A 21,924-nucleotide genomic window follows, 5' to 3' on the forward strand; every position below is an offset into this window, starting at 1 on the left:
GTTCAGCCTGCGGTAGTCGCCGCACGGTCTCCAGCCCCCTGTCGCCTTGGGCACCATGTGCAGGGGAGAGGCCCATGGGCTGTCAGACCGCCGTATGATCCCCAATTCCTCCATCCGTGTAAACTCCTCCTTCGCCAGTCGGAGCTTGTCCGGGGGAAGCCGCCGAGCGCGGGCATGGAGGGGTGGTCCCTGGGTCAGGATGTGGTGCTGTACACTGTGTCGGGGCATGGCTGCCGTGAACTGTGGTGCCAGAACCGATGGGAAATCCGCCAGGACCCTGGTGAAGTCGTTGCCGGACAGCGTGATGGAGCCGAGGTGAGGGGCTGGCAACTGGGCTGCACCCAGGGGGAATGTCTGAAAGGTCTCGGCGTGAACCAGTCTCTTCCTAGGCAGGTCGACCAGTAGGCTGTGAGCCCGCAAGAAATCCGCACCCAGAAGCGGTTGGGCTACGGCGGCCAGTGTGAAGTCCCACGTAAACTTGCTGGAGTCGAGCCGTAGCTGCACCGGACGGGTGCCATAAGTCCTTATTGTGCTGCCGTTCGCGGCCCGTAGGGGGGGACCTGGCGCCCTGCTGCGGGTGTCGTAACTCGTCGGAGGTAAGACGCTGATCTCGGCACCGGTGTCGACCAAAAACCGGCGTCCCGACTGTTTGTCCCAGACATACAGGAGGCTATCCCGAAGGCCAGCCGTCGTAGCCATCAGCGACGGCTGGCCCTGGCGTTTCCCGTGGAATTGGCAGGGCGGGCGACAGCGGCGGGCATCTGCGCCCCACCGCTGGTGGTAGAAACACCAGTGTTCGTTGGGCTCCACACCCCGGCCTCTGGGTTTAGCGGGCTCTGCGGCCGGGCCTGGACTGGTTTGCTGCTGGGATGGCCTGGTGATCTGTGCGATGGACATCCCACTCACCTTCTTGGCGTTCCACAGCGCGTCCGCCCGGGCTGCCACCTTCCGGGGGTCGCTGAAATCCGCGTCGGACAGCAGCAGGCGTATGTCCTCGGGCAGCTGCTCCAGGAATGCCTGCTCAAACATGAGGCAGGGCGTGTGTCCGTCGGCCAGAGACAACATCTCATTCATCAAAGCCGATGGAGGCCTGTCTCCCAAGCCATCCAGGTGCAGTAAGCGGGCAGCTCGCTCGCGGCGGGAGAGCCCGAAAGTCCTTATGAGCAGGGCTTTGAATTCCGTGTACTTGCCGTCTGCCGGGGGAGACTGTACGAACTCTGCGACCTGGGCCGCTGTGTCCTGGTCGAGGGAGCTCACCACGTAGTAGTAACGGGTGTCCTCTGAGGTTATTTGCCGAACATGGAATTGGGCTTCTGCTTGCTGAAACCATAGGTGAGGTTGTAGCGTCCAGAAGCTTGGCAGCTTCAAGGAAACCGCGTTAACAAACGCAGCGTCTGCCATCTCCGGTCCAAAAAAACGGTTGGACCGTCGGGGTCACCAATGTAGCGGTGTGCTACGCGCAGCGCTGAAATTACGACACGGAGTCGGTAAACTGCAACCACGGAATAAGTTTATTTCACAAACACAGTCTTGCTTAAAAGCCTGTCTCCCCCCACTCGAAACTTGGAGAGGCACGTAACTGAAACTCCCTGAGGCTATGTATCTTTGTCTCTGGCTCTGGCTAATTGTCAGCCGGTTCGAGTGTGCTAGTAATTGGGTCGCCACAGTGGGATAGTTTCTTCTGCAGTGTTTGTCTTTTTAAATTCAATGAGAATTATGAAATATTTGTTCAGAAGTACCTGTATCTTTTTAATTTTTCCAACTGCATTTCATACCCTATTATATATTGGCTGAAGTAGTTTGAGGGAAAATAAAAGGTAAGAGGATGAGATGATATTTATTGAGATTTTAGTGCTGTTTCTTTAAATATAGGAAGTCAAATGTACTACAGAAGAAATAATCCAATGCATGATATCTGAAGAAATCAAGGATGTATTGGGTTAAAAAAAAAATAAAACTTACAAAATTACAAGGATTGATCTGTGGGAGAAGCTTAGCATTCAACAAAGAATTATTAAAATATGACATTTGAAAATACAGTTGAGAGAAAAATGTTAGATGGAAACTAATAAAAGAATATTCAACTTGTAATTACATAATAATAGAAGTAAATCTTGGCCAGTTAAAAGCTATGTCAGGAGAATTAATGAGGAATTGAAAAAAAACTGGAAATAATATTTTGTATAGTAGAATACACCTAAAACATTACAGTTATAGAAAGTAACCAAGGAGCAAGAGAGAGACTGAGGATAAAGACAATTAATGCTACCATGGGGGTGGGGGGGGGGGGAAGCGCCTGAAAGCCTATATTCTCAGCGTCTAAAAGAAATAGCAGATACATTAGTTATTATGGAAAATTTCATTGAGTTGGGAAAGATCATAGGAAACTGGAAGACAGAAAATTCATTAAAGAAAGGAAGAAAAGTGGGGGGAGGGAAGAGAAGGAGCTTCAGGCTTTAAGTTAATAAGCCTGATACTCTGCCAGTATCGGTTGTCGGTAAAGAAAAGGTGAAAGCTTTTAAAGAAGTGATAATGGTACTTAAAACATAATATAACTAAGCAGAGATGACAATTACTATATGAAAGGAAAATTTAACATTTATTAGTGTCTGAGGGCTTAATTAGCAAAACAGATTAAGAGTAATCAAAGTGTGTATTTTTGATTTCTATAGACCAGGGGTGTCAAACTCATTTTAGGTCACGGGCCGGATTGAGCAAAATGCAGCTTCATGCGGGCCGGATCAGTCGGATGCGTGCGAACGCAGCTTTCGTTGTCTCCGTTTTTTCAGCCTGCTCTCATGTGTCTCAATCTCTGCTATAACTACAAAGTGTCTCACTTTACAAATTCCGTTTCTTATGAAGAAGACTGCCGAATAAACACTAAAAACCCTGAAAACCTGGTACCTGAATAAATTCAGCATTAGCCATATCATACGCCATAGGCGCTTCGATTACTGGGGCCAGCTTTAATAGTAATTAGATATTATCTCGCGGGCCAAAGATAATTCCACCGCGGGCCGGATTTGGCCCGCGGGCCTTGAGTTTGACATATATGCTATAGACCATTTAAGTAACTACACAAGTTTACTGCACAAAGTAGGGTTTGTGCTGTAGGGTTAAAGGAACCATACTAGTATGGACAAAGGATTGTTTAACATATAGAAAACAGGGTAGGTATAAATGGGCTATATTCAAGTTGGGAAACTAGTTATTTGGATTAATTCTTTCTCAGATGTTTTGCAATCTGTATAATTTGTATGAAAGAATAGAGTGTGATATTTCCAGGTTTTCTAGCAAGACAATGGTAGATAGAAAAGTATGATTGTGAGGAAGTGGATGCGGATTTATTAAATAAGTGTGCAAAATGGTGATAGGAAATGTAAGTGAAAAGAGAAGGAAATCAACATTTAAATTATTTAAGCCTATTAAATTTTAGTTATAGTTTTAGTTAAATTGAATTGATAGTTAAGGGGCAAAAGTTTAGGGGTAACACGAGAGGGAACTTCTTTACTCAGAGAGTGGTAGCTGTATGGAACAAGCTTCCAGTAGAAGCAGGTTCGTTTTTGTCATTTTAAAAAAAAATTGCATAGGTATATGGACAGGAAAGGAATGGAGGGTTTTGGGCTGAATGCAGGAAGGTGGGACTAGGTGAGAGTAAGCGTTTGGCATGGACTAGAAGGGCCGAGATGGCCTGTTTACGTGCTGTAATTGTTATATGGTTATTGGAGAAATATGGGAGATTTGTACAAGAAAAAGAAAATTGGAATGCAGATACAGCAAATAATTAGAAAGGCAAATGAAATATTTGTCATTTAGTAATGGAAAACAAGTGTAAAGGAGGCCTTGTTAATAGTGTGCAAGATTTACAAGAGACCACTCATTGAATACCGCTTATGCCATTGACCTTACTTGTGAAGGATAGATTTAGATTTTTTACGGTGGTACATTGGAGAATCACTAGTTTGATTCCAGGGATTAAAAAAAAGATCAAGAAAAATAAGCTTATGCTGCCTGGAGGAAGGAAAAGTGGTCTCAATGAAAATAAGATTGGGAGAGGCTTGACAATGAATTTTAGTTTGTTTCCACATTGGGGGAAATGTTCTCATTCTTCAAGAGAGTTGTGAATATTTGGAATTCTTTGCACTAGAAATCTGTGGATATTGAGTCAATAGATTCTGGATTGTTGTGTTTAAGTGGATTGCACAGGAAAATGGTGTTAAGTTGAAAGATAAGATCAGCCATGATATTACTAGCAGAGCAGGGGTCATATAACTTGCTGTATTTTCTTATCAGTAAAGCCTGAGCTGTGTTTTTTTTGATCTGGACTAGTGAAAGCTGAATGATATATAAGTTTTCTACTGTATAACATTAAGAAATGATCTTTATTTTGCTTACATATAGGATGTTTGAGGAATATAGAGCCAAGATTCATAAATACACATCACTAACAAATACCGCAGGGAGCTGAAGAGCAACTTTATTCTACATAGCATGGTTAGAAAGGGAAATTTGTTACTATGTGTAAATTAAGAGGCAATTAGAGGTGATTCTGGAATTCATTGCCACAGACAGCAGTGGAGGCCAAGTCATTGTGTCTGTTTAAACCGGACATTGATAGGTTCTTGATCAGTAAGGGCTGAAAGTTTATGGGGAAAAGGCAGGACAATGGGATTGAGAGAGAGAAAATAAATCAGTCGTGATGAATGATGCAGCAGACTTGATGGACCATATGGCCTAATTCTACTCCTGTGTCTTATGGTCTCAATTTTTAATTGAGCACTGTGAGGGTCATGTTTTTTGACTTCTCCAGTGCATTCAACACCATCCGCCCTGCTCTGCTGGGTGAGAAGCTGACAGTGATGCAGGTGGATGCTTCCCTGGTGTCATGGATATTGATTACCTGACTGGCAGACCTCAGTATGTGCGCTTGCAACACTGTGTGTCAGACAGAGTGGTCAGCAGCACTGGGGCTCCACAGGGGATTGTCCTGTCTCCCTTTCTCTTCACCATCTACACCTCGGACTTCAACTACTGCACAGAGTCTTGCCATCTTCAGAAGTTTTCTGATGACTCTGCCATAGTTGGATGCATCAGCAAGGGAGATGAGGCTGAGTACAGGGCTACGGTGGGAAACTTTGTCACATGGTGCAAGCAGAATCATTTACAGCTTAATGTGAAAAAGAATAAGGAGCTGGTGGTGGACCTGAGGAGGGCTAAGGCACCGGTCCTGTTTCCATCCAAGGGGTCAGTGTGGACGTGGTGGAGGATTACAAATACCTGGGGATACGAATTGACAATAAACTGGACTGGTCAAAGAACACTGAGGCTGTCTACAAGAAGGGTCAGAGCCGTCTCTACTTCCTGAGGAGACTGAGGTCCTTTAACATTTGCTGGACGATGCTGAGGATGTTCTTTGAGTCTGTGGTGGCCAGTGCTATCATGTTTGCTGTTGTGTGCTGGGGCAGCAGGCTGAGGGTAGCAGACACCAACAGAATCAACAAACTCATTCGTAAGGCCAGTGATGTTGTTGGGGTGGAACTGGACTCTCTGACGGTGGTGTTTGAAAAGAGGATGCTGTCCAAGTTGCACGCCATCTTGGACAATGACTCCCATCCACTCCATAATGTACTGGTTAGGCACAGGAGTACATTTAGCCAGAGACTCATTCCTCCGAGATGTAACATTGAGTGTCATAGGAAGTCATTCCTGCCTGTGGCCATAAAACTTTACAACTCCTCCCTCGGAGTGTCAGACACCCTGAGCCAATAGGCTGATCCTGGACTTATTTCCACTTGGCATGATTAACTTATTATTATTTAATTATTTATGGTTTTATATTGCTATATTTCCACACTATTCTTGGTTGGTGCGGCTGTAACCCAATTTCCCTCAGGATCAATAAAGTATGTCTGTCTGTCTAAACCTGATTTTAAGGGTAAGCTAAATAAGAAGAAGATAGAAGGTGAAAGGTTTTGATGGCATGCAGTGAGTGATGGTTCATGTAGGGCCAGTAGCACTGAATGTCCTGTTCTGTAAAATCTGTGCAGTTCACCTTTATTATTTCTTTTTTTGTTTGGGAACTATGCAGACAAATTAACTCCTATACTTCTGTACTTAATAATTATGAAGTTAAATTGCTTGCGTTAATACTGAAATTGTCCATTAGTATCTGTAGTTAGAAGAGTTGAATGACACAGCTTTTCACTTGATATAGAAACAGGGCAACTGCTGCTGCATTAAAACTGTATAAATGTATCACAGACCTGAAGCAGAAGTCAGTTGTTACAACACTGTGTCACCATATTCTAACAATGAAGAGAATGTGGCCCTGTGGGGAGACACCCACCATTGTAATTCTGCCGTACTGTTTTTTGTTGAAATTTCCTTTCATTGGCAGAACGCAGGCACATTTTGGCCAGCTACAAGATTTTTTTTAACGGATATGAAACTCCAAAAATGTTTACAGTGTGAGTAACCTGTTGCTTGTTGTGATATTTTGTTTTACAGAGTCTGAGTAACAACATTGCCTCTAATTTTTTTTAACAGCTGCGTGGACCAACCATTGCTCTAAGTAGAAAATTTCACAGGCCTGAAAACTGTGTGGCACTTTAAATGCTTTTTTTTGGTAATATGCAGTCTATGAATATGTAAAATGAAAGTTGAAAAATGACATACTTTTGATTTTATTTATTAATTGAAGGTTACAATGAATATAGAACAACAAAGAAAATCTTTCACAGTTTGTATACTTTTTCTCATCTGCATTTTCTATAAAAACTGTTAATTAATTTTGCATCCATATGAAGATACATCTTAAACCTCATTAAATCATCCAAATGTTCCACTTCTAGTCCGTTTCTGGATTTACATTTGGTTGGATTCATAGGACTAAATCCACATTCACAGTCAGCCCGAGAAGCTTGAAAAGTCCCAGTTTTTCAGCGTTTGTTGACAATGAGCTACTGACTTCCATTCTGCGTTTGCTGTTACATTTTGTAACTGTGTTGTAATTTTGAACACCGAATGTAAATACGCTAAAATGTTTCAAAGTAAAGGTTATGGCATGTTTATTATTTAGAAAATTTATGGATTATATTCATTAACACATTACAGGGTATTTCACAATTATATTAACAAAAATCCCAAAATTATATTGGCGTAATCTCAAAATTATATTGGCTTTATATGAAAGGGAATTCCAGCTGTGTGCGACAAAGGCTCTATGTGTGGGAGCATTTCTGTTGCTTTGCAGTTGCTTACCCAGTGCAGCTTAGAGGGAACTGACTATTATCTTTGAAGTAGCGAAGATATTTGGATGCAAAGGTTTTTCAAAGTATTATTTCCAGAAAATCCAAAGTAATTGCCCACTTGATGCTGTGAAAATCACTGAAATGCTTGTGACAAATTAACATTGGAATTCCCACTATTTAGTTCGATCTAGTAAAAGGCAGAAATGCTTTTTGCAGTATTAAAAATATTTAGTTTTTGACATGGTCTCTTTTAGTCACAGGTGCAGTGATGAGACAAACTTGATGGTGACTGGAGCAACACAGATTTGTATGGGTGAACTTGTTATAGGGAAAATGCTTCATAGTCTGGAATCCTTGCCTATTTGTTGCTATGTATTGTCTTAATTAGAGGAATTAAGCATTGTGTTAGGAGATTAAAGATCAACTTTGCCACATGTATATCAAAACATACAGTGAAATGCGTCATTTGCTTGAACGACCAACACAGTCTGAGGATGTGCTTACCGCAGCCCTCAGTGTTGCTGTGACAGGAATCGAACCCCGGTCGCAATAGCTGATGCTGTAAAGCATTACGCAACCGCTAAGCTGATCTTTCACATTTTATCATCCTGTATCTGGGAATATTTCAGCAAGTTTCTGTAATGTTGCTCTGCTATCTTCTAATATCCAGGCCATGTCGACCTGTTTTTTTTCTCTCATATGCCCAGTTGAATTTCACCATGTGTTTCCTCCCATGGGTGCAGTTAGCTCTGCAGCTTGAGTAAGGCATTGCACTGGCCTTTCTTTCTCTTGTTTTGCTGCCAGGTTGCAGTATGCACCAAAGGGTGTGTGTAGTTTCATTGGTATATAACGCAAAAGCCTGAGACAGAATGAAGTCATTGTAGCTTTAATGCACATAGTATGGCTGTGAATGTTGAGTTGGTATTCATGAGATTGGAATGTTTTTGTCCCATTTGCTGAGTTCTGTTTTCCATAAATTCACCAAAGGGATTTGAAATTGAAAAGGGAGTATTTGTCTTGGGAATATTGCCTTGCTGTTCTTAGAATTAGAATTATAACATTATTGTCACGTGTACCAAGTTACAGTGAAAAGCTAATCTTGCATTATATTTATGCAGATCAAATCATTACACAGTACATTGAGCTAGAATGAGGTAAAACAGTAATAGTGCAGCATAAACAATAAAGTGCAAGATCATATTGAGGTAGATTGTGAGGACAAGAGTCTATCTGATTGTACAAGAGGTGGACTCTTGGCCTCACAATCTGCCTGATAAATGAAACCACAAAGAAGGATTGATGCCTCATTGGATCTGAGAATGCTGGTCATTTTGGACCATTACTCTATCTCCATTGCTGTATGATTTTCATTAATGTATTTATTCAAGGTTGTGCAAATTGAAAGTTATGGAGCTCCCAAGCCTTCAGATAACTGGGCACAAGAGCCCATAACTTCTACCCTAAAGACAGAAAACTGCCTCAATGTGGAGTGTAGAACATCAGTCCAAGATGACCTGGTCCAAGTTGAAGTGCTGTGTGGCAAAGCCACAGCACATCGGGTGAATGCTGAACATTAGAACCAGTTTGCTGAAGAAAAGAGCCAAGTAATCTCACAACCAGCAGAATCTTATCAAAATCAGTGCTGATTGGAGACTGCTGTGTGATGCTTCCCATTGTAAATGTAGAGGTAAGAAATTAAAGCCAAAATTATACTGGAGGAAATCCTCAAGCAGATCTGGCAGAGGTTGGCATATAAGCACAAAAGACAAAGCTGAAACATTATCAGCTAGAGGTGCTATGTGGATGCTCCAGTTTGCTAGTCTCCAAATTTCTTGTGGGCATTCAGGGTAAAACAAAAATACAATGGAATCAATGAGCAACTACACACAAAGACTGACAAACAAACTGGAAATACAAACAAAGGGGCAAATAATAAATAATACTGAGAACGAGTTGTAGAGTCATTGAAAGTGAGCCTTTAGATTGTGGAATCCATTCAAAGTTGAGGTGAGTGAAGTTATCCACACTGGTTTAGGATCCTGATGGTTGAAGACTCCTGAACCTGGTGGTGTGGGATCTAAGGCTCCTGGTGGCATCAGTTAGAAGAGAGCATGGCCTGGAGTAGTGAGGCACCACTCTAAATTCTTACTTCCTTGAACATTGGTATCCCACCCCTGCAGTGTGTACCATCTTGTACATGTACTGCAGCATGTCGTGGCCTCTTCTTCCAAAAGGAACCAAGCATTGCAAGCATGTTGTAATGCCGTTGCCTCCTAGTTTTTGGTACATTGGCCTTCATAAATCAAAGTATTGAGTACAGGAGTTAGAATGTTATACTGAAGTTGTACAAGATGTTAGTGAGGCCTAATTTTGAGTGCAATTCTGGCCACCTACCTACTGGAACGATTTCAATAGGATTCAAAGAATGCGGAGCAAATTTGCAAGGATGTTGCCGGGACTTGGGGATCTGCGTTATAGGGAAAGGTTGAATATAGGTTGCAGGTAAATAACCTGGAAGACTTGTAATTAAGGACAGCAGGATTACGTAATCTCTGTTTGACTGAAGGAGTATAGAATTGTAGGATTTTATTTCCCGGAGCATGAGGGGAGATTTGTCAAAAGTATGCAAAATTATGAAGGTATAGATATGGATAATGTAAGTAGGCTTTTTCCTCTGAGGTTTGGTGAGACTAGAACTAAAGGTTAAGGGTGAAAGGTGAAATATTTAATATGAGGGGCAACTACTTCACTCAGAGGGTGGTGAGAGTGTGGAACAAGATGCCAGTGGAAGTGGTGTATCTTGAAATCGATCCTGCATCCACATTTAAGAGATGTTTGGATAAGTATATGAATGGGTGAGGTATGGAGGGATATGTTTCAGGTGCAGGTCGGTGGGACTAGGCAGAATCATAGTTTGTACAGACTAGATGGGCTAAAGGCCTGTTTCTGTGCAACAATGCTCTATGATTCTAATAATGCACAAATGTGACCCATTGTATAAAGTTACTTTATCTTTGCCTTGTCAAAATCTTAAAAGCTTTCTAAGTGATGTTGGAAATAGTTCCAGTGACTGATTGATGACTACCTCAGTGTGTGGGATATATGCGAGCTATGCCATTGATGCCCATATTCTCTTAAATCATTAAAATGAAATTGTTTTCAGATAGTGTAGCAAGATTTACAAAACCAGAAATTGTAGTGAGCAGGAAAAAGACAGATGAAGTCTGTGCACGATGAAGTCTTCTATTCTGCTTTTTGTAACCCTGCAGGATGTCACTCCACTACAATTTGCTGCTGTACAAGTCAGTAAGATGCAGCACTGCCTCTCGAGATATTCCAACAAGACACTCATAGCTCAATAATCGGCCATTATTCTTATATGCACTTGAATACTATTAGCAGACTTTTTCATTCATGGGTTTGTTACAGCTGAACCTAATCTGGTGTCAGTGTATAAGTTTTTTTTCTGCTTTTGTAAGTTAGAACCCTGTATGTTCTTAACATACACCACTGAAGATCTAAATGCAATGTACCAGCCACAGCTTTTGCTAAGAGTGACTAGTTCTGCACAAAACTTGTATCAGGGATGTTTCCAGTTGGTTCTTTGAATAAGTAACTGTTAGGAAGCTAAACTATTCTCTGAGTGGCAAGATTATAATTCATTGTTAGTTTAAATCAATTTCAAGTCCATTTTGGGCCAGCTTTAACATAATACTGGCAGGAAGGAGATCACAGGTCAAATTATGTGATTGCATTGTGAATACATACAAATTTTCATTGCCACAGTGTGAAGGCTATTGTATATAGGACAATAGGTGGCTGGTAATTATATTGTACTGTTTCATTTATTCAGTTCTCATGATTTGAAAAAAAAACATTCTGGAGACACGAGACTGCAGATATTGGTATCTTGAGCACCAAACAAGGTGCTGGTGGAGCTGAACATGTCAGGCAGCATTGGAGTGAAATAGACGATGAATGTTCAACGTCAGCTGGTCATTTTCCTCCATGTATATTTGCTGAGTTCCTCTAGCATGTTAGTTGTTCTACAAATTTGTGTTACTTACTCTCTTAAGGACTAACTTTTAGAACTAAGAAGGATCATTAATTTAAAGTTCTGATTAATTATTCTCATATTTTACTTTAGTGATCTGTACTTATTAATGGTACTCATTAATGAGCCTATATGATGAATCACCAGCAATAAAAGGCAATTATCTGTTGGTGCTCCTGTAATTTCAGTTCAATGTTTGTTTGACTAGCCGCCTTCTCAAGCAGTCCTCTTGAATGAAGGAGAATTTTGTTTCCATTCTGTTTCTGTGAATTCTGAGGTAACTAATGGACTGCAGTATCTTCAGTCTGCCATAGATGGAACAAGTGAAACTTGCTGGGTCAGATGGGTTTATTGAACTGTTGTTTGCACCTGCTGTTTGCCCATCCACATCCTCATCATGCTCCCATTCTGTGCTCACTCTTCGACTCTGTGACTTTGAGAACTGGAAGCAGTTTTTCTGTCCTTTTGGAAGGGACTATGTTAGGGTAAGTTGAAGTTATATGTTTGTTTGTGGATATGCATGCAGGCAATTGGAAGTGATTGTACTTGATCCGAGCCTCATTGCTGGGAATGTTATCCACGGGAGAGAATGTTGATTACTTACTTGCCTTTCATCTCTAAAACATACAGAATGGTGCTGGGATTGAGGACTGCAAAAACACCTTTTTCCTTTAGGTTGTTGATTGGAGGAGATGGTAGATCTTTTTGATACCGCTTCTGCTGTGAGGTAGCTTCTGGGAAATGGGGATATTTTTTGTTGAATAGGGTCACATTTGGATGATTGTCAGAGTATAGTGTTCTGCAATGGGACCTTTGTCTTTCTTTTGCTTAATCTGAGACCCATCCTCTTGCAAATCCTGAAATACTGAGATATGGTTTGAAACTTGACCTCTGAATGCAACTGTGTTCTGTAACTGAATGAGTTTGGAGTAATTTTTGCTCTGGAGTGGAGGTGAGGAATGTTGGACAGTTTTCACTCTGAGGTGATTCATTGAGAAACTTGTGTTCAAACTCTGGACCAGAGGAATTCAGAAATGTGGATTTGTTGGTAAGAATATTGTGCACATCATTGTGAAGTACTTCCTCACCCTCTTCATAAACTTAATTGATTCTGTTAAATGAAGGCTTCTAAGAAATTTAAAAAAAGTGGTTGATGCTGTTCCCTGTATTTTTCATGGATTTCTTTAGTGCTATGATCTGTAACATGGGGGCTGCATGATCTGTGCATGTTTCAAGAAATGACAGTTGAAAATGAAGTTTGTTGTTCTTTAAATTACTGTCTTTCTGTTTAAATTTCATGAGTGAATTTTCTGTATCCCAGACTGTTGGGTAGTGGTTTGTGAATTCTGTAAGGACACATTCCTGTTACTCACCCTGCCATAATGAAAGGATTGCTTGTAATGTGATTGATGGAAAATTAATTACTCACTTTGTTTGGGAGTTGTATCATTCGTAGACCATTGCCTGTGATCTTAGAAGTAAGCCACATTTTGCAATATTGGTAATTAATTTGAACTGAAGCTACTTTTGAACTTCTTGCTGAAGTGCAAGATGCTTACAATTTGTTTATCTTGATAAAATTAGTCTGGAAAATGTGGTGAACAATAGTGGCAAATCAAGATCTGAAGGGTCTTTTAATTAGTGCTTCAATAACATCTGGAAGATTATTTCCAAGACCACCTTTGCATCAGAATAAAATTGTTGGTGAGACAATCTGGCACAGACTCTCTGATATATAATCATTAGTGGGGAGTTAGCACATTAGTACTAAGGTTTGAAAGGCTAAATTTTATGGTTTATATCTGTTGTCATTTTTAAGACCATATTGTTTGTCTCCTTACAGCTTCAGGCCTATCATTCAGTACATTGACAATCAGTTTGAACGATACCTTCATGATGAGAGTGGCTTGAACAGACGTCATATAATAGACAATCGAGTACACTGCTGTTTCTACTTCATTTCTCCTTTTGGCCATGGGTAAGTAAAAATCCTGATTCCAGAGAGATTTGTTTATATTCCTACATTAGTGTTAACTGCAGTCAAGCTTAGTTAATATCACTGTGCATCTTTCCACAACTACAAGTGCGCAAGCTAATGTGTGATTTGACTGGTTTAGCATGAGATATGTACAAAAGCAGTTACTGAGTAAAGTGCGTGGCCACTCAGTATAATAATAAGAACCAGTTGTATGAATTGTTGATTGAGGTAGGGATCCAGTGAGATCATAGCTTTGAACATGAAACCCATCCATTAACCTCATTCAGATCAATGTAGTTTTTGGAATCATCCGCATCCCAGTCCCACTGTCATATTTCCTGTATCCTTTGTATTATTTTTTTCAGACGCTTTCTTAACTTCCCTTCATTTTCTTCATCAGCTAGGCCATCTAAGAGCCCAATTTTCCAAATGAACTGTCAACTTTCTGTCGTCAACATTTTAGGTATGTGAGACCTTTGTTTGGCCATCTTTTTACCCTGTCCTGATGAAGGGTCACGGCCCAAAATGTTGACTGTTTATTCATTTCCAAGAGTGGTGCCTGACCTGCTGAGTTCCTCCAGCACTTTGTGTGTGTTTTTACCCAGTGGAGCTGCTGGTTTCCACTAGAGGAATTTGTTTTAGTTCATACCGTGCAGTACCGAGAAAGGTCCAACATATCCACGCTGACCATTAATTGCTGTTGTAGCCCACTTTACTATCCCTTGGCAATAGAATGCTCAAACAGATTATTAAATGTGAGGAATCCACTTCCACCACCCACTCGGATAGTGTGTTCCAAATTCCAAACACTCAACTTGTTCTTAATTCTTCAACCAGCAAACTTTTCTGGAACAATCTGCATTGTTGCAGAAAACAGAACCTCCCCTACAAGTGTTATACTCTGTCACTTCCCTTTGACCGGCAATTGCTAGAGTTTGTGTTCAATTCCATGCAGGCAGTGGGTTATTTATGACCTTGAATTTGGATCTTTAATGTAATAACTAGTGTAGATAAGTATATACAAATATAAATTCACAGTACTCGATTAAGAAATGAACTTACATATACTGTATGTAGTAGAAACTTTCAGGCAAACTATTTGATTTGGATATATTAGCAGTTAAACTGTCTTGAAATCTGTTGGGAAGGTTTGGAGTTTATGCATTGCCTTGTTTTTTTACACTTTGACAATTCACCTATAAATATATATATAGAAAAAGCGTGTCATATTCATCTTTTTGCTCTTGGTGGAGTTGTCTGTTGTCACAGTATTTGGTAAGTTTGGAGAGCCAAATCACTGCAAATTGAACTTCTGAACCTTTGCTTGGGAGTTCAAGTATGCACTGTTGGGACTATTTTTTTCTTTCTAAATTTGCTACTTTGAAGTATTTTCTCTTCACTATTTATGGATACAATCAGCAATCCTTATTTTAAAGAATCTTGTTTTTGTCTGAATCCTGCTGATGTTTTTGCTGGTTTAGTAAATCTATCTTGTGGTTTCATCCTTTTGTTTCCATTCCCCCAGCAATTTTGTTACTTTTATGGGTCATTATTTCATAGACTTCTGACCCTTTATCCATTTTTTTTTGTTCTTAAGGAGCCTCATCTAAGAAGTCAGGTGATTAACTTGGAGTTGAGTTATATTAGCGACAATCTGAATCATGTCTGAATAGAAGAACATATTGTTCCATTGATGGAAGAGAATGATGCTCCAAAATGCCATTTTTGTTCCCTTTTGGTACAGATTATGACTAACTGGAACAGGGTTATGAAAAGAAGGCAATGCCTATATTTACAAGAATCACCCCCTGTAATAATGCTCAGGGAGGCACAGAGAGAATCTGCAATTACCGTTAAGTAACTTTATTGTCTCAACGGAAGAGCACGTGAACATATACAGCTGAATGCTTGTGTTCGCATCTTCTAAGTTTTCCTGACCTTCCGTGAACAGTCAAAGAACACAAAATATAATACTAGTTAAAAAGGATTCTGCTGCTGACCGCATGTTCCTCATAGTCCTGTTTTGAATCTTCAACTCTGTGTGGACATTCTCAGTTACCACTGCATTGTGTAAAAACCTCTGCTTTTATACTTATTCCTTATCAATTCAAATGTTACATCCCAGTGTCACTGGCTGTGGGTAATGTGTTTGATCTGTAACAGCTTTTTATTGGCTCTGCTGCAGGCCAGCATTCGCTTATTGCCCTCTTCCTAGCAAATGACAATGGGTAATTTATGACTTTTTGTTCTCAATCAGCAACCGGCTTGAATTACGCAGAATAGATACAGGCCCCAAGAGTCAACAACTTGCCTGCTACATCCAACCAAAGAACAGCTCACGAATAATTTCTTATTTGGAAATTATCTCTAGTCCAGCAGGTTACCTGGAGCATCATTGTGTCTACTTTAAAACACTGATCAACTTTAGCTCACAAAATGGAGACGAATATCTTCATAAAATGGTAGTCTCCATCTCCTCCCTCACGGCAAGAACAAAAGCATTGGTCTGTTTGCTTCCACTGTCCGTCATTCATTTGAATTCACTGATTTGTAGACTGTAGTTCTTTCTGGCCTACACAATGATTGAAAGATTTCAAAGATAGGATTTTATTTTTGTAAGTTTGGAAACGGTGAGTTCAGCTTTTAATATCGTATGTAACTATTTGCCATCTTGTGCAGCCTGAAACCACTGGATGTTGAATTTATGAAGGCCATTCACAGCAAAGTAAACATTGTACCTGTGATTGCTAAGGCAGACACACTAACATTGAAGGAACGAGAACGACTGAAGCGAAGAGTAAGTAATTATTGTTACTGAAGTTTCACATTTATTGTCTCCTGTTCTATCAATTTTTGTATAATATATCTCAATTAATAGTGTTTTTATTGGAAATTGGCCTTAACTATGTAATAAGTGTTCTAAAATCCTTTTAAAAATTTAGCTTTTTCTGCAGAGGAGATCAGGATGCTGCCTAGATTAGAGAGCATGTCTTGTGAGGATAGGTTGAGTGAAGTAGGGCTTTTCTCTTTGTAGCAGAGGAGGATGAGAAGTGACTATGGAGGTGTACAAGATGATGAGACATAGTTTGCGTGGGTAGCTAGAGACTTCTTGTCAGAGATGGCTAATAAGAGAAGGCAGAATTTTAGGACATTTGGAGGAAAGCATGGTGGGGGGTGGGGAGGGCTTCAGAGTTACGTTTTTTTACATAGTGAGTGGTGCGTCCTGCCAGGGGTGATAGTAAAATGGAGGCTATAAAGGAGAGAAGGGTTAGATTGATTTTGGAGTAGGTTGAAAGGTTGATACAACATAGGCTGATAGATGGATCCAGATGAGGAGGGGGTGATAAGCAGATGGAAAAGGGAAGTGGAAATTGCAACAGAAGTGATAGTTGCAGACAGCAGAGGACTGCACATGATGGAATCTGATAGTAAAGAAAGGTGGGGCATAAACTCAGATAAGGGAGATGAGGTGGCCATGCAGGGTGAGGAAACACAGTAGGACTATGTGGGTGATAGGCAGCTGGAATAAGTGGAAGTTTGGGAAGGACATGGGGGGGAGGGGTAGGGGCTGGGGTGGGTGTGAAAGGAACTGGGTAGATCAGGAGGAGAGAGCAAAGGACAGAGGGGGAACAGTTTGCCCAAAATTGACAATTCACTGTTCATGCATTGGGCTTTAGACAACTCAGGTCAAAGACGCAGTGCTATTCCTCTAGTCAGAGTTTAGCCTTCCACAATCATAAAACACTGTGACTGCCAAGGTGGGCAAAACTGATCTTGAGGTAACGGGAACAACTGAGGCAAGGCACATTGTTGTTGTTGCCTTTGGTCTTTGTCAAGTCAAAGTGGAGTAATGACATGCACAGGATTAGAAAATTCAATCATTGCACTTGAAACCACTTTCAGATGGTGCTCCTGTTGAATTGGTGCTTAAATCTAGGACTGATTTACAGAAAATAGCTACTCAGGTGTGTCCTTTCTAATTTGCCTGCCATTGCTTGGACTTTGATGTTGGAAAGGGTTAACAGTAACAGCACACTTGGTGGAGGTATTCGTTTTGCTGGTATTCTTTGTTTCAGCAGCCCTTGCAGCTTAGTAGGTGGGCCACATTGTGCATAAATTGTAGCTGTCTGTTGTAAAAGGCATAAGGAAACATAAAAGTTTTTATCAGCAAACTAAGTTATTGCAGGAATTGTGGACCAAACCATTTATGTCTGTTATTGTTCTCATGAACATGGAAATCAACACAGTTTATTGCTGCAGAAAATCACAAACCAGTGAAAAATAGCATTTATAACGTGGTTTTAGGGGGAAAAATAAAAGTTGGTGTCAGTATTGTTTCCTTGAGGGCTGATATTTTGATCTTTGTAAATTATTTTCTTGAGTCCTGCGAAATGTGAGTCTATTTTTCACTTGGGTCAAACTGTGCAACCTGTGAAGTCCTTCACAAGAATTTTACTAAGTGAGTTATACTTCTGGGCAGAAAAGAAAATCTTGTACTGAAAAATAATCATTGACAGAGTTGTATCAAAAAATATATATGCATACCTAGAGGCCATTCAGCCCATTGTGACATGCTGCGTAAGTACAAAACACTCTATAACTTTATTAATACTAACACTGTCAATGCTGCCTTCACCCACAGCTCCAGTTCCCACAGATCTGCCCTTGCCCCATCTACTCACTGCCATAACAGGGATAATGTTACCTTGTCCTTACCTCCATCCCATGAGCTTCTGATTCTAGAACATTATTCTCCGTAACTTCCACTGTCTACCAGTGGATCCTACCACTAAGCACATCTTTATTTCCCCCTTGCACCACTTTGCACTTTCCAGATGGACTGATCTCTGCATGACTCCCTTGTCCACTTCTCCCTCCCCACTGATCTTTCTCCTGGTCCTTATCCCTGCAAACGTGACAGATGTCACACCTGCCCCAACACCTCTTCCCTCGCCACCATTCAGGGCCTCAAACACTCCTTCTAGGTGAGGTGACACTTCACCTGTGAATACGTTGGCGTCTACTATATCCAGTGCTCCTGGTGCGGCTTCCTCTACATTGGTAATACCCAACCTTGATTAGGTGACCACTTCTTCAAGCAGTTTTGCTCTGTCTGCCATGCAATGCAGGATTTCCCAGTGGCCACCTATTCAGTTCGACTTCCCATTTCCAATTCAATGTGTCGGTCCGTGCCTTTTTCTACCGCCACAAAATGGCCACACTCAGGCTGGAGGAGCAACATCTCATATTCCGCACTGGTGGCATGAACATCAACTTTCCTAACTTCTGGTAATTTCTTCCCCCTCTCACTTCTCTCTTTCTCTAGTCCCTATTTTGGTTCCCCTCTTACCCTTTCTTCTCACCTGCCTCCCTCTGACAGCCATCCTTCCTTCTCTTTTTTCTGTGGTCCACTGTCCTATTCTCAGAATCCTTTTTAGCCTTTTACCTCTTCTACCTCTCACTTCCCAAATTCTCACTTTGTCCTTCCTCCCCCACCCCCGGCCTGGTTTCGCCTGTTTCTAGCTTGTACCCTTTCCTTTCCCCCATCTTTCTTATTCTGTTTCCCCCTTCGTTTCCAGTTCTGAAAGGTCTCAGCCTGAAACATTGTTTATTTTCCTCAGATGCTATGTGACTTGCTGAATTCTTCCAGCATTTTGTGTGTGCTCAGATTTTGATGTGTAACCAGGGTGCACAAAATACTAGGTGTGAAATGGATTAATATAGAATATATTATACTAAAGAAAAGATAATTTTCAAGATTGTTTAATGTAATTTCCAGTACACAAGTGTACAGGAGAATTAAATAATTGTTTCTCCAGATCCGATGCACCATGGAAAAAAACCCACTAAGATAAAGAACACATTAATTTAAAAAAACACACACACAGTACATAAGATAGCTTATATATACAGATTGATGGTTGGTCCATCAAGTGATACTAGGTATGGGATTGTCTGTACATTAGGTGACTCTGACAAGAAATGATAAAATAGCGGTAGAATTAGTGGATGGAGTTGTTGATCAGACTTCATTTGTGGATAAAGTAACTGCTTTTGAGTCTGGTCCTGGTGTGGATGCTATGTAGCCTCCTCTCTGATAGGAGTGAGACAAATAGGGTGGGTGAGATCCTTTATGTTGAAGAAGATCTTTTAAGTTAGATATCAACATTTGTCCACATTAAGATTATGTTTGGTCGTGCATCATTTACGCTTGTTGATGATAATTCCAGGTAAGAAATGTCCAAAAAGCTCCGAAGCCAGTGAGTAGTTGAAATATCATGAGGAGGTTTCCAACGCTGGGCTACAGTCTTCCTAGCTGCAGCCAGGCCTGCCAGCCAGACTTTGCGTGTTTTTTCCGTAAGGGAAAGGTGGGAGTCATCATTTAGAAGATGTACAGCAGGGTCCATTGGTAATTGTATCCCACTTAGTTCAGTAAGAGTACTGATAACCTTCCCCCACAAACCAAAAACCCCTGGACATTCCCATACAACATGTATAAAAGAGCCAACAGTTCCGTGGGAGCAATATGGGTCAGGAACCAGTCCCATTTGATGTCTAATTCTCGGTGTTAGATATGCTCAATATGACAAAATTTCAAGTGTATATACTGATGATTCGGGTTCTTCGAAGCACTGGCAGCATTATCCCAAACTGCATCCCAGTCTAAGTCTTGTCCCAATTCGGATATGTCCCAGGCTTTCATTCCTGATGTGGGCATATATTTCTGGGAGTTTATTTTATCATAGATATATGACACTATCTGTCTTGGAGCACTCTGTATCCAATTTAAAATGAGATGATCCTTTAAATCTGACTCCCTGTAGACTTTACAAGCTGATCTTACTCTAAAGTAGAAGAAAAGAGAGTGTTTATCAATATTATATTGAGATACCAGTTCTCGAAAGCTAAGGATAGTACTTGCCCCATTAATATCTTGAACCTTTACAACATCTTTATCCTCCCAAGTTCTGTTAGTGAATGGTTGCCCCCCCCCCCCCAGGTAGAAGATGATTATTGTTCCATAATGGAGAAGATTTGCACCATATGCGTTTAAATTTTAGGAATTTTTCTGCTGCTCTAACACTGGTAGCATATGGGTTAAAATTGGACCGTAATACAAATCACATTTTTTGGTAGACGTACCTATAAGGAGAAAGTCTTCAACCTTATTGGTGCTACTAGCTCTTGTTCTATATTTTTTCAATGACGAAAGTTTATCCTTCTCCATCCAATAGCTAAGACTTTTTAATAGCCCAGTGATACAGTTTAAAATTTGGACATGCCAATCCCCCATCTGCCTTTTTGAATTGTAGAGCTGACCACTTTATTTTGGGTCGTTTACCGTTCCAAACATAGCATTGTAGTAAGGAATCCAGTTTTTGCCAATATCCTGCTGGAGGCGCAAGTGGGATCATTGAGCTGATAAAATTAATGCAGGGTAAGATGTTCATTTTAATGACCAATGGGACTGATGCTGGCAGATGTCTCCATCTAATAATATCTTCTATTTTTTTCAAAATTAAAGAGTAATTTGTTTCAACAACAGACAATAAGGAAGTATTAACTTTAATACCCAAGTAGAGGACCTCATTTGTAACATTAATCTGCGGAGGGAGAGACACCTTACTTTTATCTGTGTTAATCAGCATTTTGACAAAATAACTTTGTATATGGAAAGAGATCCAAATTGCTCCAGTGTTTTTAAAACATAGGGGAGAGTTTGTTGAACATTTGCCATATAAACTAGTGTGTCATCAACGTAAAGTGATATCGAATGTGATGTTGTACCTGTTGTAACAGGGGAGATCTGAGGTGAGTTTCTAATTAAATGTTCAAGCAGTTCAATAGATATAGTAAAGATTAAAAGAGACAAAGGGTCCCCTTGTCGTGTGCCCCATCCTATGTCAAATAACTCTGAAAAACCTCCTCCCACACATACCCGGGCTGAAGGATTAGCATACAGTGTGTGAATCATATTGATAAATTTATCGCCGAACTTAAATTCTTTTAGAACTCTCCAAAGATATGGCCATTCAAGGTAATTGAACACCTTTTCAGCATCTAGAAATAGCAGGCCACAGGCAGGTGGGATTTTATGTGTTGCACTCAGTATGTGTAAGAGCCAGCGAATATTATCAGATGCGGGATGTCCCCTGATAAAGCCCGTTTGATCTTGGCTAATTATTTTCCCAACTACTGTCTCGAGTCTACTGGCTAAGACTTTGGAAAATATGTTGAGGTTGGCATTTATCAAGTAGATTGGATGGTGATTGGCACACTCAAAGGCATATATGTCAGACTCAAGGCCTATGAGATAATATCTAATTACTATTAAAGCTGGCCCCAGTAATCGAAGCGCCTATGGCGTATGATATGGCTAATGCTGAGTTTATTCAGGTACCAGGTTTTCAGGGTTTTTAGTGTTTATTCGGCAGTCTTGCTCGGCAGTCTTCTTCATAAGAAACGGAATTTGTAAAGTGAAACACTTTGTAGTTATAGCAGAGACTGAGACACATGAGAGCTGGCTGAAAAAACGGAGGCAACGAAAGCTGTGTTCGCACGCGTCCGACTGATCCGGCCCGCATGAAGCTGCATTTTGCTCAATCCGGCCCGTGATCTAAAATGAGTTTGACACCCCTGCT

General features: G+C 40.8%; 1 protein-coding gene across 2 annotated transcripts in view; it reads left to right on the top strand.

Moving 5' to 3' along the window:
• LOC140732977 (septin-2) overlaps positions 1-21,924 on the top strand; it is a 163,219-nt gene that overhangs the window by 51,868 nt on the left and 89,427 nt on the right. For both annotated transcript variants that reach the window (XM_073055709.1, XM_073055710.1), the window contains exons 7-8: positions 13,148-13,282; positions 15,962-16,079. In XM_073055709.1, coding sequence (XP_072911810.1) covers positions 13,148-13,282; positions 15,962-16,079 — 253 coding nt within the window. The remainder of the gene's footprint in view (positions 1-13,147; positions 13,283-15,961; positions 16,080-21,924) is intronic.

Source organism: Hemitrygon akajei, chromosome 9 (assembly GCF_048418815.1).
Source record: "Hemitrygon akajei chromosome 9, sHemAka1.3, whole genome shotgun sequence".
NCBI lineage: Eukaryota > Metazoa > Chordata > Chondrichthyes > Myliobatiformes > Dasyatidae > Hemitrygon > Hemitrygon akajei.